Source organism: Typopeltis vanoorti, chromosome 8 (genome assembly GCF_054136105.1).
Source record: "Typopeltis vanoorti isolate ZY-2024b chromosome 8, IOZ_Tvanoo_1.0, whole genome shotgun sequence".
NCBI lineage: Eukaryota > Metazoa > Arthropoda > Arachnida > Uropygi > Thelyphonidae > Typopeltis > Typopeltis vanoorti.
The window spans coordinates 23,692,058-23,707,482 of record NC_143556.1 but is presented as its reverse complement, the minus strand read 5'-3'; the positions used below and the strand labels follow the sequence as shown (position 1 = coordinate 23,707,482).

The following is a 15,425-nucleotide window of genomic DNA, read 5'->3' as shown; positions in this document are numbered from 1 at the left end:
GGCATAACTTTACCAGCTGATTTTACAGTTTTTGCTTTCTTGGTGGTAGGCAAAGACGGATGCTTCCATTCACTGTTTTGTTGTTTCATTGTAGGGTCATAGTGATACAACCAAGCTTCATCTGCTGTAATGATGCATTTTAAGAAGTTGTTGCTTTCTTGTTCCAGTCTTTCTTTCCATTCTGTGCACACACCCACTCGATGCTGCAGGCTGTTGTTTTCCTCTTTTTCCAAGGTGAACTTGATTCCGGGGTGTTGGTTGTTTAAGTGTGTTAAGAAGGAGAGGAGTGTATCAGAGCTATGTGGCCAAATAGCGAACACATCATCAACATAGCGAAGCCATATGGTTGGTTTTTGTGGGGCAGAGGCTAAGGCTTTTTCTTCAACAGAAAATTGGCATCCCTTATCTGCTCCACTAAAGACCAACCACTTTCCCTAGACCTACCTGGTGTATACCAGGTCACTTGCAGCTGTAAACTGTCTTACTTTGGCCAAACAGGCAGGACAGCGAATATCAGAATTTTGGAACACAAGGACTACATTCGTATTCACAAGTACAGCCATTCTGGTCTTGCAGACCATGCTCTGGATACACGCCACAGGACACGGTGGAAGAAAGCTACAGTAATACACCATAGCAAATACAAATTCGAAAGACTAATTATGGAATCATCCTCAGCCCTAAGAAACTCTCCAAAACTCAACAAATTTGGTTGTATGAGACTGCCCCAAATTTGGGGCAGTCTCATACAAATTTAGCTCTTGCCCCTTTCTTACCTCCACACAAACTTAACTTTCATGGATGCTCTCTTGTCCTCTCTCTCTCTACCTTCCATATAACGAAAAAATTTCAAAAAAATGTCTCTAACCTATAATACCATTTCAGAAGTTTATGCACCTCTCTCAAATAAGCTCTCTTTCTAATGTTTAACAGTGTCTGCAGTTCACTTACTCTTGGTCTTTCCTCATAATCCATTTGTATAATCTCAATATTAGGAGATCAGATCTGTGCTGCTATCTTTGTCAAGGCCTTATCAATGTTTGTTTCAACAGTGAAGTTAATCTGAGTTGTATTTGCAATTTTTCAATATGACCTCAACTTCAAATTCCTGTTCACCATAACTCCAAGATCCCTAGCCTCATCAGCTTCTTGTAGCATAATCCCACCAATATAACATGCAGTTGGAAACCTTATCATGTCAGTGCATAACTTTTCACTTACTGATGTTGAATTGATAGTTACTTATCAGTCAATGATTGAATATTTCCTTTTCAATATCATTAATGTATAGGAACAGCAGTCTAGGGACTGATCCCTGGGATATATCTTAAATATGGTATATTTCCCCCCCACCCCCCTCCATATACCACTTTCTGATACCTGCCTGTCAGCCACTCATTTATCCAAGTCAATAATTTAATTTATATTTCAATTCCACATTCTCTGTTCTATTTAACAGCCTTTCGTGTAGTATCCTATCAAATGCTTTAGCAACGTCTAACACTATCATGGTGTATCCATTCTGTTTATTGAACTCATTCATAACATTATTATAAAATATAAGCAAATTGCTAAAACATGACCTCCCTTTAGTAAACTCATTGCAATGTATGGCATGTCTTTCAACCCCTTTCGGTATACAAGTTCTGTTTTTTCCTTATGTTCCTTGATGAGAACAGTGGTGGTGGGGGGAATTGGACATCAGGTAAGAGACATTAAACTAATGTAACATTTTGAAATTTACACATTGATTTTGGATTTTCATTTTTATAATGTCATGCTCTTTTCTTAGATCTTCCATTATTGTTCACAGTTGTACTTTTTTTTTTGTCATTTTATGTGCTTTATGTATAGTTTCTATCAATCCTTTGTGTATCATCACTGTATGATTTCCCACAATTTCCTTATTTCTATTTTCAGTGATTTCTCTTTCAGACCATTTCTTCTGTTTCATGGAAATGGGGGGAGGTCCACAATTAAAGTCATAACTGGTAGTGATTCTTAAGTAGGCATTCAGTTTGTGCTAAAAAAAAAATGAAATTGTCTGTTAACCAGCTGTTTTAGCTTATTTTTTAAGAAACATCGTACTTGTAGAAGTTATCCATGCAATTGAGAGTTCCATAAATATATGAAAATTTTCAGCATAGACATTTTCATCACAAAAGCTAAATTATGATATCAGTAATTAGTTACATTCCACTAGATGCCATCTGTTTAACACAATTAAGTATAATCTTATGAAGTTACAGTTGCTATTGCAAAAATTGGCAGTTGTATGTAATTAAAGGTGTACTGGAATATCAACTAAATGTATGAGAAAAGATATAAAACAGTTTTTTACTGCTACTTTATTTCTTGATTTTTCAAATCCAAAGTATCAAATGATTTTATATGTACTAGTTCAGATTCACATATGTGCAAACTAAACAGACATATTATTTTGATAACAGACATAAATTACTAATTCTCATAATACAAAATAATTAAGAACTTTTTCATAGTGGAATTACACTTATAACAACTTTTCATTAAAAATAAGCAGGCCTAAAAAATTAACTTCAGGATTGTGATATGTTAAGAATACCATATCTGCAGTGTAAATAGCTGATCTTTATATCTTCAATTAAGATATCCAGTTTAATACCACATTTCCTTAATAATTTGATCATCATTTATTCTAAATAGCAGAGGAGATAATTTGCAAAAATCAGCTCAGCTCGGCTATCACCTTTTTATTCCGGTACAGGGAGTAGGTGAGGCCATTTTAGCCCTATCTAACTTTTAGAGACTGAGTGGGCAGTTCAGTCTCCACTGGTATCCAATCAGAGATGGCTGGCCCAAGGCTATCACTAATTAAGCAGCCGACAGTGAAGATATGCTGCCATCTCGTGGTCCCTAACATAATATTTTAATGTCTGAAATGGTGTGGGTTCTACAGTCAATTATCTTGAGTTTACTGGACGAAAAATCTGAGTTTCTGGGAGAAAAAACCCGCTTGCCCATGCCAGAGATTGACTAGCTCTGGAACCAGTTGAAAAAAGGCTTAATAAAAGTTCCTCTAGTCGGCGATTAGACTTGAACTCGAAGCTTATCTTCAGGTGGTTTAGCACTGAGGAGTGCAAACTTCCACTGAGCTACACAGGCTATAAATGTAGCTATAAAAGGTAATTTGCAATCTTGTTTAAATGTGATTTGATATTTTCCTGTACAGTTTCAGTTTTGACAGTTAATTATAGGATATCTACATATAGATAAAATATAAGATACCTCTTTCTCTGTACGAGCTCTGTTTACACCATACAGATTATATTTAACATCAAACCATTTATGAATTTTTGTTAATGACACCCATGAAAGGTTGATCATGTGTAGTACATTTAATACTATAGATGATGAAGGTGGTTAATTAACACTGGGAAGTCCACTCTACAGACACTGAGTAACAAATATCTGTCGCATGCTTTCATGGATGTCTATCCATGTGTAGAGGCTTAAGTACTTTGAGGACATCATGTTGGAGGCTTAATGGATTTTTTACAACACTCAGAAAGGATTAAAACAGAATTTAATACTTCCTATATTTCGTCTCTGTCACTGAGACATCTTTAGGGATTACAAAAAAACTAATGTAACATAAACACAAATAACAAACAGTACTAAGTCCAACCACGTGGATGACACTAAAGTCCTAACTACGTTGAGTGCCTTTAGAGGGCACTCCACCTAGTTAGGACTTTACTACATTCCAAGGCACCTTGGAATGTAGTAAACTACATAATGTAATAAACTACATTATGTAGTAAACTTGGAATGTTGTTTACTACATTAACCACCTACATTCCAAGGCACCTACAACGTTAATGAACTTGACCACATACACAACACTTTCCTCTCCAATGGCTACTGCAATCACAGTATCAAAAAAATAATCAGTTTCTCCCCCATTCCCCGGTCTTCTTGTCAGAAAGAGTTTAGAAATGCCACCACCATACCCTACATCCGTGGCACATCCGAAAAAATAGCCAAGATTTTAAACAAGTACAACCTACACACAGCATTTAAGCTCTACTGCAAACTTGCTACCCTTATCTGTTCTACAAAAGATCAGCTCCCTCCTCTCTGTGCCTGGAGTTTATAAAGTATCCTGTTCCTGTAAGCTGGCATACTTTGGACAGACAGGCAGATCAGCAACCATCTGCCTGGAGGAACACAAGTCATACATCTGCAACCACGACTATGGTCAGTCAGTCCTTGCTGACCATGTCTTGGATACAACCCATAGGATCTCATGGAAAAAAACCACCATGCTCTACCACAGCAAATTCAAAAAAGAGAGACTATTCTTAGAATCAGCAGCAGCTCTCAGAAATCAACCAAATCTTAATAAATACGGTTGCATTAAGCTTCCTAAGATTTGGGAAACACTTATCACCAGAGGTCCCACCCTACATTCCAGGCCACCTACAGCCGCCCTCCACCTAGTTAGGACTTTAGTGTCACCCACGCGGTTGGGCTTAGTATTGTTTGTTATTTGTGTTTATGTTACATTAGTTTTTTTGTAATCCCTGAAGATGTCTCAGTGACTGAGGCGAAATATAGGAAGTATTAAATTCTGTTTTAATCCTTTCTAAGTGTTGTAAAAAAATCCATTAAGCCTCCAACATCATGTATGTCTATGCTACTGTCAGAACCCACTATTTCTAGGCTGCAAAGGTACTGCCTACATGGCTGAATTAGACTTGCAGAAATAGAATTTTCATAATATTAAAAAAAGTTTTTTTTCAAAACTATTAATTACTGTAATAAATCACTCTAGCATAGAAAATGTTCTTCTTGTTATTGATGCTTTAACTTTTTAGAACTTGTTTTGTAAAAGATGCATTTCCTGTACTTATAGGTTAGTCAATGATTTGGAGATGTCTTGCTTTATTTATACAACATATGGTAAAGATTTTATAAAATCCCAGAGGCTAAGTCCTGATAGCTTTTTGCAGATGGCTATGCAATTGGCCTTTTACAAGTAAGCTTGCAAAAGGAAAAGTTTTCTAAAATACTTTTTTATAATTTTTTAAAATTTTATTGGCTGTTTATTATTATTATTATTATATGGGCACCTTCATGGAGTCCAAAGACCAATCACAGAAAACCCAAACAACACACAGTCTATCATGACTTTCCATGAATCCATTACTGGATAAAGCACTCACAACTGACTCTGGCAATTCATTCCACTCATTCACAACAATCCAAGCAAAAAATCTAGTCTTCACACCCTTACTAACCACACCTTTATTCAACATCCACTGATAACCCCCTTGCTCTGGCCTTTTTTTAAAGTATTTTTTTAAACACTTCCCATGTACTCTTGTTATCCTTCTCACCCAATAACTGATGCCATGGCACAGAACCCAGAATACCCCTCAGGTGGTCATAATTTCTTGCTTGTAGTTCAGCATGTAACCTTTTCTGAATGGAACATTCATAAATTTAGCCACTTCCCAAGTGAGTACCGCATGAACACTGTCACCAACTGGAGACATTAGGAAATAAAACCGTATTTATTTGTTGATGAATTTCTTTGTCACTAGCAACTGATCCACCAGGTCTGTAACAACATCCCATTGTTTTCATGTGTCAGTGAGTTTGAAGCCATCTGGCTTCAAACTCACTGACACATGAAAAATTGTTACTATTGTTGCAAGTCATAGGCCTCAACTCTAACTGGATTCAAGGCATTTGATATCATCAGCAAACCCCCCCCCCTCTATTCTGTCTATCCTTCCTTAAAAGGCTGTACTCTTTGCACTTGATACCAGTTAGTATGACTGCTTCTGTTAGCCAAGTCTCATTAATGCCTACAACATGAGGTCGCACATATTAACCAAGGCAACAAACTGTACTCCTTTGTTTCTGATACTCCTAGCAGTCACGTACAGACATAATAAATTACCTGCATGCTGTTTTGCATACACTTGCCTGTGACTGCATGACACAGTTTGACAACTTGCAGATCTCTGTTCTTATCTAGTTCCTTACTTATGCAGACATTGTTACATATGCTTGATAGATCCAAACTGGACAAACACAGAATCGTTCTCTCTTCATAATCATTTCTATAATAATAACCATTCCTGTCATTAACACAATTATCTAACATTGTCACTCTTAAATACAGATTCTCACGATTCCTCCCATAAGAATTCAGTTTCCCTGATTCACTGTGTTTAGTCTTATATCAATTAATAATTTTTCAAGACTCCTGATGCCAAACACATTCAAGTGTAGGCCATCTCTCTTATAGAAATCCAATCTTCCCTCAAACTAACTCCACACATACAAAAACTCGCATTCATTCCTTCTATGCAGCCTATGCATTGAATCATTTGCCATCATTGCCCTTCTTTTTAATTCATTTTTATCATATCACTTATTGTTAGTTAAGTCATTAGTGCCAACTACAATTACAATCTTGTTTACTTTATGCAGATGATGCACTCCTAAACAAATCCAATGCTAGTCTTCATAATTGTTTGACTAAATTGAGCAACAATAAAAATTCAACTGCATTCTCAGTGGCAAATCTTTCACAAGTATAGCATTCAGCTATTCAGGCACAATTTTTAGTGATCATCATCATCAAATTCCTGCCATGTACCCTCAAGGGGTGTACAGGATATGATAGTACTACATGAAAAATTTACATCATTACTAACTTCCTATCTACAATTTTCCTCCAAATCAGTCTGTTACTTGTCAAGACTCCAACATTATCAAGTCTTATATTTCTATCGTCTAAGGCACTTTTTACCGTATCAATCCACCTATATCTTGGTCTTCCTCTGGGTCTTTTTCCTGCCAACCTGGCAGAGAACACTTGTTTTGCTAATCTTTCCTCACCCATTCTGTTTAAGTGACCATACCACCTGAGATTAGCTCTGCTAATGCATTCCTGGATGCTGACAATGTCAAGTTCTTTCCTAATATCCTCATTTTAAGAGCTTTATTAGATATATTTGTAATATGATTATAAATCTCAGTTCACTATCTAGGGTTAGGCCTAAGTATTTTGGAGACTGTTTTTTTCTATTTTGATATTATATATTTTGATTTGGGGGTTGAAATTGTGTCTCTTTTTTCTATCAGTGGAGAAGATGCTCAGTTTTGTTTTTTCTGGATTTATATGTAATTTAAGTTCCTTTGCCCATCTTTCTAGGACTTTTTCACAGTGTTGAGAATTACTGCTTGTGTGCCAGATTGCTATATTGTCTGCGTAGCATGCTGTTTTTGTGTCATTTGTTATGTGAGGAGGATGGATATTGTTCATATAGATCAGAAATAGGAATGGGCTTAAGACAGAACCTTGTGGAATGCCAGCCCAAGTTCGATGTATGTTGGAATAAATTCCATTAACTTTTACTTTCATTTTTCTTCCTTTCATGAAATCAGAAATCCAAATTAATGCATTCCCTCTTATTCCAGTATCATATGCAATTTTTATTAATTTTTGTCCCCAAACACGATCGAAGGCAGCTGTGAGATTCAGGAATATTGTTTTGTTGTTTTTTTGGTGGTTTTTCTTGAAAGCCATCTATGACTGATTGGCAAAGATAAAATAATTGATCTTCTGTACTGTGTTGAGACCTGTATGCAGTTTGGTAGAAGTTGATCTTGTTATTTTATAAGAGCCAGTTCATAAGTCTGGTATGTATTATTCTTTTTTTAGTTTACAGAGAGTACTATTCAAAGCTATTGGTGTGTGGCTTTTATGGTCATTACACATTATGGTTTTTGTTAGGTTTTAGTAAGGGTATGACTAATGTTTCCCAGATTTTTGGTAGTTTACCTGTATTCCAGGAAGTGTTAAATATCTTCAGAAGGCAGTTTTTGGCTATTTTTCCCATGTTTTCAATCATATGTCCAAAGATGAGATCAATTCCTGGTGATTTGTCAGAGTCAATTTGACTAATTGCTGTTTCTAGTTCTGTCATTGTGAGGTCCTGAGTAAAGATATCTTCAGAAGGATAGGTTCTGGATTGTATTAGCAGATGATTTGCAGTTTCCTGCACTTTTTGTCTTCTTTATTGTATTGCAGTTTGCTTACTTTAGAGTAATGTTTGGCTAGTATATTTGTTTGTTTGTTATTGCTGCTGTATTAGTTCCTGAGGAGATTGTGTTTGAAGAGTGATTGGTATCCAGAAGTGTTGTGTTATTTAATAATCTGATGATATTTCAGTGTTGTGAGTATTTTCTTGGATCTAGTCTATTGCAGAATTCTTCCCACTTTTTTGTTTGCAGTTAGAAATTTCATCTTCTATGTTTTGAGTTAATTCTATTAACTTCCTTCTGTTGTCTTCTGTATTGTTTTGTTTTGACTGCTCATTGATATTATCTCTTTCAGTGATCATAGCGTTGATATTATGATCATTCCAAAAAGGAACCCAATTGTTTTCCCTGCATCCTCTGGGAATTGAATTTTTTGCATCTCTCTGTATGTTGTTAAGTAATTCTAGTAGTTGCTGATCAAGATCTTTACTAGTGGAAGTACCAGTGCAATATGTTTCTAGTAGTTTTTTTTGTGTGTATTTGGGCCAATTTGCTTTTCTGAAGTTCCAAGATCTCTTTGTCTGTTCATTTTAGATAAATTTTGGACTCTACAACCATGTTATAAATAACTATTTTAATTTGCTGACGTTTCGACCTTCATATTAAGGTCATCTGGAGTATATACATATATACAGAGACAAGCTGAATTACATTTCACACAGTATGCTAAAGATGCAATGATTTGATCAACAGTTATTCTACTGGCTCTAGTGAAAATAAAATAAAATTCAAATAAATAAATGAAATGAAATAAAATAAAATAACTACATCAAAGCTATATTCTATTTAAGACAAATCAGAGAAACATTCTTTCATATAGATAGTTTTATTACAGTAAAAATGATGTCCTAATTTAACACGACAATTGTTATATTAGATTTAAGATCTAAGATGTAAAAGATTTAAGATGTCAAAGACCTGTCAGCTCTCTTCACGAATGTCCCAATCAATGACACAATCCTTCTTTCAAAGGACAAAAATTCTCTCCTGATATCACGCCACTCTTTGTGCATGTATTACGTTCTGGTTATTTTGTGTGGCAAATGCTTTCTACCTACAAAAAGAAGGCACAGCCATGGGCTCACCATTATCCCCCCACCCCATTGCTAACTTTTATATGGAATATTTTGAGTAATGTGCTCTAGATTCCTCTCCATTAAAACCCAAAGTCTGGCTTAGATACATTGACGATGTTTTTGCCCCATCTGGCCCCATGGCTGCCAGACGTTAGACACTTTCCTCAGCCACCTAAACAAACAACACAAATGCATACAGTTCACAGTTGAGATTGAAAAGCAGAACACACTTCCATTTCTAGATACACTTGTCACATGTCTTCCTTCTGGCAGTCTTTCCTTCACTGTTTACTGGAAACCGACACATACTTACCAATATATACACATAAACTCCTACCACCACCCAACACAAAAACTAGGTGTCATTAATACTCTAAAAAACAGGGCATTGAAGATTTACTCCAATGAACAAGTGCTTATAGATGGATTTAAAGTTATCAGCAATACTTCCCTAAAACATGGTTATAGCCAAAATACTATCAATAAAATTCTCTATAAGACCTCACTAAAAAACAAAGATAAACTAGACTACAATAAAACTATAACCATTCCATACATTAAAGGGACATTAGATAAACAGAATACTACAGAAATACAACCTTAAAGCTACCTTTAAACCTCCTGCAAAATTAAAGAGCTTACTCAACTCATCTAAAGACCCACTCCCTCCTCTGGCCCACCCTGGAGTATACCATATTTATTGCGCCTGTGTGATCAATGGTGAGCTATGGAAATTTTAACAAAGGGCTCGCATCGTCAAGCAAAAAAAAAAAAAAAAACACCAACGCCATCTATCGCCAACTGCCACCACTAGTATTTCCATTTCCAGAGACAATCGCAAATATCCATTCCACAGCGGGATGTTTGTGAATGCTAATGGATATTCGTGGGATGTTTATAAACAAAATAAATTTGTTTTGTTTGCGATAGAAGTTTTTATGACAAACAATCCATAAATATCATCTAAGCATAATAATATTGAAATACATTGTATTTCTCTTTTTGTTTATACTTCAAGTGATAATTTATGAGACTACCAAAATGAATTCTTATTTGTAAAATGGTAGTAACAGTAGCTGTAATATTTTATTTAATAAAATCACTTTCGAAACTATGAGACGATTTTACATGAAAAAAACAAACAAAAACAACTCGATGTCTGGTGCACATTTACCCAGAAAAAACTCTCTCCTTTACAGGTTAACATTTAGCAACAATTACTTTAAGGAAATACTTATGACAACAGCTGCCACACCTTATTTCCTCCTTCATGTCTTGTGTTCTTCTAGGAGCCGAGCAATGATTTTCTAGAAAAGATTTGACATAGGGATTCAGATTAAATTCATTCAAGGGTTTCCCATTTATACATATTGTCATTAAATCCGAAATATGTTATAGTGAGAGAAGATCTTTTCATCGTTACGATGTTATTCATCACACTAAAAGCTCTTTCGGCTTCAGCGCTGCAAACTGCAATTGTTGACCTAATTGCTTTGGCTTTTTTCGCCGTGCTGGGAATTTCGTTTTGTAACTTTCCAGTCAAAGCCATTTCGTCAATAATTTTCATTTTTAAGTTTAAAATTTCTTTGCTGCATTAATCTACCCTTTAAAGACATAAGAGAGTTTAGTAATGTTTCTCGCAGTAGTTTGTTGAATCTGATTTTGCTTTCAATTGCTATTCCTTCAAATTGTTTTTGATTTTAACATGGTATCAATTTTAGATTCACAAGAACCTACAGAATTTTTAAAATCATTAATTGTTCGCATGATTAAGGAGTTAGCCCTTATAATACTTATATTGCAACTTTGTAGAGCTTCTGACAGATATGATAATTTCTGTAGGATATCAATCATTAATGCTAGATCTTTTAAAAATTCAAATTGAGAAGTTGGTTTAAAAAGCCCTTATATTTATCGTTCGATGCAAAATGCTTGCATAAAGCTAGGTAATTTCTCCACACAGCAAGAGCCATTCATAAACTGCAAGCTGCCCATCGTGGTCCAAACACACGGCCGATCTTTATTCGATACCAAGGTCTTTTGCAATCGTATTTAATTCTTGTTAATGTTTTGGTGATTGATGATGAAAAGCATATAATTTATCCATAAATAACAAAATGATTTATTTCTTTAATGTTTTTTATCGAATCGTCTAATGCTAATTGTAAACGATGAGCTACGCAATGCCAAATCACAATGGTGGGAAATTTTTGTAGAAGTTTGATTGCAACACCTGATTTGTTTCCTGGCATTACACTAGCTCCATCAGAACAAACTGCAATAAGATGATTGTTTAAATTGTTATCAGAAAATTCATACGACTTTAAAGTAGCATGTGTACATTCTGCAGTGGTATTTTCTAGTTCTGCAAGATCTACAAAAATCATACATGGCTCAGTGAGCTCAACTTGTATGTGAATAACTAAAACACTTTTTTTTCTATAATAGCAGACGAATTGACAACATTATCGATTCGTCTGCTATTATAGAAATTTTGCATTTTTTTTCTATTATTTTGGAGAATATTTCTAATTTTATTTGTTTAGAAATATGTTCAACTATTCTAATTCATGAGAATCTAGAATGCAATGATAATCCTAGCACAATACCATTTTTAATTTGGAGCTCGATTAAATCTGGCAAATCAAACATAGATCGGATTCTCTTCACCAAACTATAAACAGAATTAAACATTTTTGAAGTTATCAAAATTTCTTTTTCATTTAGTTTGTCAATTAAATTTGGTAATATAGATTTGCTACATTTTTCATTTATTTTTATGATTTTATTATGAGCAAATGATTCATTATGTTTGGATAACTTTTTATAAAAACATATGGTTCTTGAGTCTGTAGTGTTTTTCCATTTGGTTCCATTTTCATTTCTACCCATTCCTTTGATGATAAAACAACTTTTTTCTCCTTCAACACTTAAGTTTTTATATTTTGAGCAAACCACGACATCCTAATTTACCATTTTTAACTTCTAACCACTTATACACACTGCGTTTAGAAGTGCGATGCTTGCTTCTCGTTCCAGTAATCAGGTAAATTAATTTCTTTTTCTCCTCCAACTTGTTACATATTCATTGTGTGTATTATCTTCAAACTTCATTTTCAATAGCAGTAGAATCAGCAGAATCACTTTTCATTATTTTTTTTCCCCAAAAAATTTAATATAATAAATTTCACTATCTTTTCACGGGTAAAAATACTTTTACAATTATAAAAATAAAATTTGTTGAATCTACAGTTTTTAAATTTATTATTTTAAAATTTTAAACATAAACAACTGTTATACATCAGTGTACCAATGAACACAGAACTAATGTCCAGTGGAACAACCTGCTGATGACAGTTTTATGAACATCTGATTGTCTAGTGGTTTTACCATATGATTGCATATTTATTTTCAAACTTTCGTTATAGAGAAGTTGAAACAATAATTCCAAATAATTATATACTGCCGAATAGACTAATTTTTGTTAGGTTACCAAATTGAGTTTGTGGCTTAATATATTTCAAAAAATTATGTTTTTTTTTTTTTTTTTAATAAAAAGTAAAGAAGAAGAACAAGGGGCTCGCACATTTGAGGAAAATTTAACAAAGGGCTCGTGTGAGCCCCTTATAGCTCACCACTGCCTGTAATCTACCCCTATATAGAGGAAACAGGACGCACAATTCCTATCAGACAAAAGGAACATAATCCTTTCTTTTAAGCTTTCACGGTGATCCGAATGCATTTTTGAAAATTATGGAGACAACTACCATGTTTGAATAAAAACTTTAGTTTAATAGTGTTGTGCCCAATGTATTACTACAACCAACAAATAACACTAATAATAGGACTCTAGCGGTGATATATAATTTTTTTTTTTTTTTTTTAATATATATATATATATATATATATATATATATTAAAAAAAAAAAAATCAGTTAGCTTTGAACTTCAAAGTATATATAAATATGAACATATCCCAGTACCGAGATAATACTACAAATTGCTATATATATATATATATATATATATATATATATATATATATATATAGCAATTTGTAGTATTATCTCGGTACTGGGATATGTTCATATTTATATATACTTTGAAGTTCAAAGCTAACTGATTTTTTTTTTTTTTTAATATATATATATATATATATATATATTAAAAAAAAAAAAATCAGTTAGCTTTGAACTTCAAAGTATATATAAATATGAACATATCCCAGTACCGAGATAATACTACAAATTGCTATATATATATATATATATATAGCAATTTGTAGTATTATCTCGGTACTGGGATATGTCATCATCATCATCAAATTCCTGCCATGTACCCTCAAGGGGTGTACAGGATATGACAGTACTACATGAAAAATTTACATCATTACTAACTTCTTATCTACAATTTTCCTCCAAATCAGTCTGTTACTTGTCAAGACTCCAACATTATCAGATCTTATATTTCTATCGTCTAACACACTTTGTACCGTATCAATCCACCTATATCTTGGTCTTCCTCTGGGTCGTTTTCCTGCCAACCTGGCAGAGAACACTTGTTTTGCTAATCTTTCCTCTCCCATTCTATTTAAGTGACCATACTACCTGAGATTAGCTCTGCTAATGCATTCCTGGATGCTGACAATGTCAAGTTCTTTCCTAATATCCTCATTTTTAATATGATATTGCCATTGATGCCATCTGTTCACGCCTCTAATCTTTCTCAGGACTCTCATATCTGCGGTCTCTAGTCTTTGGTCAAGTGTTTTACTTCTGACCCAGCTCTCAGATCCATAAGTTAAAACTGGTTTGAACACTGTCTTGTATACAGCTAATTTAGTGTTCCGACTAATTTCTTTCTTATTCCATATGAATTTATTCAATTGACTTCCCACCATACCAGCTTTGCTGATTCTGTTGTCTATTTCTATATTTAATTTACCATCTTCAGTAAAAATCGTGCCTAAGTAACTGAAATGTTTTACTTGTTCCACAGGTTCTCCATTCACAACACAGTTGACATTTTCAATGATTCTGCCTATTTTCATTGTCTTTGTCTTTTTATTGCTGACCTTCATACCATATCTATTACAACAGCTATTCAATTTAGTCAGAGAATCTTGCAGACTTTTAGCGGATTTATTTAGAAGTATAACATCATCCGCATAAAGCAAAGAGCTGACATTAACATCTCCAATTTTGATATATTTAATACCACTTTCCTTCATAATGTGATCCATATAGATAATGAATAACAGAGGGGATAATGTACATCCTTGTCTCACACCAGATTTAATATTAAACCATCTTCCTGTACTTCCTTCAATTCTAACTGCTGACTTACAACTCAAATAAAGACTAAGTATTGCTTGATATAATGCCCCATTGACACCATATAACTGCAGCGTATTGATTAGCTTCTCTCTTGGCACCTTGTCTGGGATATGTTCATATTTATATATACTTTGAAGTTCAAAGCTAACTGATTTTATAATAGTTGTTTTATAGTGATACAATGTTTCTTATAGTGTTTACTTGCTTTCTATGTTCCCATGCCTGAAGAAGTCGGACAATCCGATGAAACATGTTGCGCCTTGAATAAATTTAATTGTTATTCTAGTCTCGGTTATAGTCAGTATATATAAATATGAATATATATATATTCATATATATATATGAATATATATATTCATATTTATATATACTTATTCATATTTATACATATATATATATATATATATATATATATATATTTTTTTTTTTTTTTCACCAGAGGTCAGGCCAACAATTGTTGTAGCGGTTGGTCAGTGTCTTTAACGAACCAGTTTGATTGTAGTGTAGCTTGTTACTGTGTATTGTTGTATGCTCCAGAAGATGACCTTGACATAAAGGTCGAAACGTCGAATGTAGATTTTAGTTATATTAAACTAAAGTTTTTATTCAAACACAGTAGTTGTCTCCATAATTTTCAAAAATGCAAAAGGAACATAAATGACACATTAAATATAATAACTGTGGTGAAGTTGTCCTTTCTGATCATGCTCTGAACACTACCTAGAATTAACTGGAAAAGCACCAGTTGTTTACATCACACCAAAACATGGTATGTACATCTCACAGGTTTAAGGAAAATTTAAGGAAACCTTTGAGATTTTTATCAACCACCCTAATCTTAACAATAATGATGGTCTAAAAATCCCAAGCATATGGAAGGCACATATTCTACCCACTTAACCTTTCTCCC

General features: G+C 33.9%; 1 protein-coding gene across 2 annotated transcripts in view; it reads left to right on the top strand.

Moving 5' to 3' along the window:
- LOC150103851 (carnitine O-acetyltransferase-like) overlaps positions 1–15,425 on the top strand; it is a 323,106-nt gene that overhangs the window by 214,019 nt on the left and 93,662 nt on the right. For both annotated transcript variants that reach the window (XR_016548716.1, XM_090397151.1), the window contains exon 11: positions 4,898–5,020. Coding sequence is in view for 1 of the 2 variants with exons in the window: in XM_090397151.1 (XP_090253277.1) it covers positions 4,898–5,020 (123 nt within the window). In the remaining variant the exon portion in view is untranslated. The remainder of the gene's footprint in view (positions 1–4,897; positions 5,021–15,425) is intronic.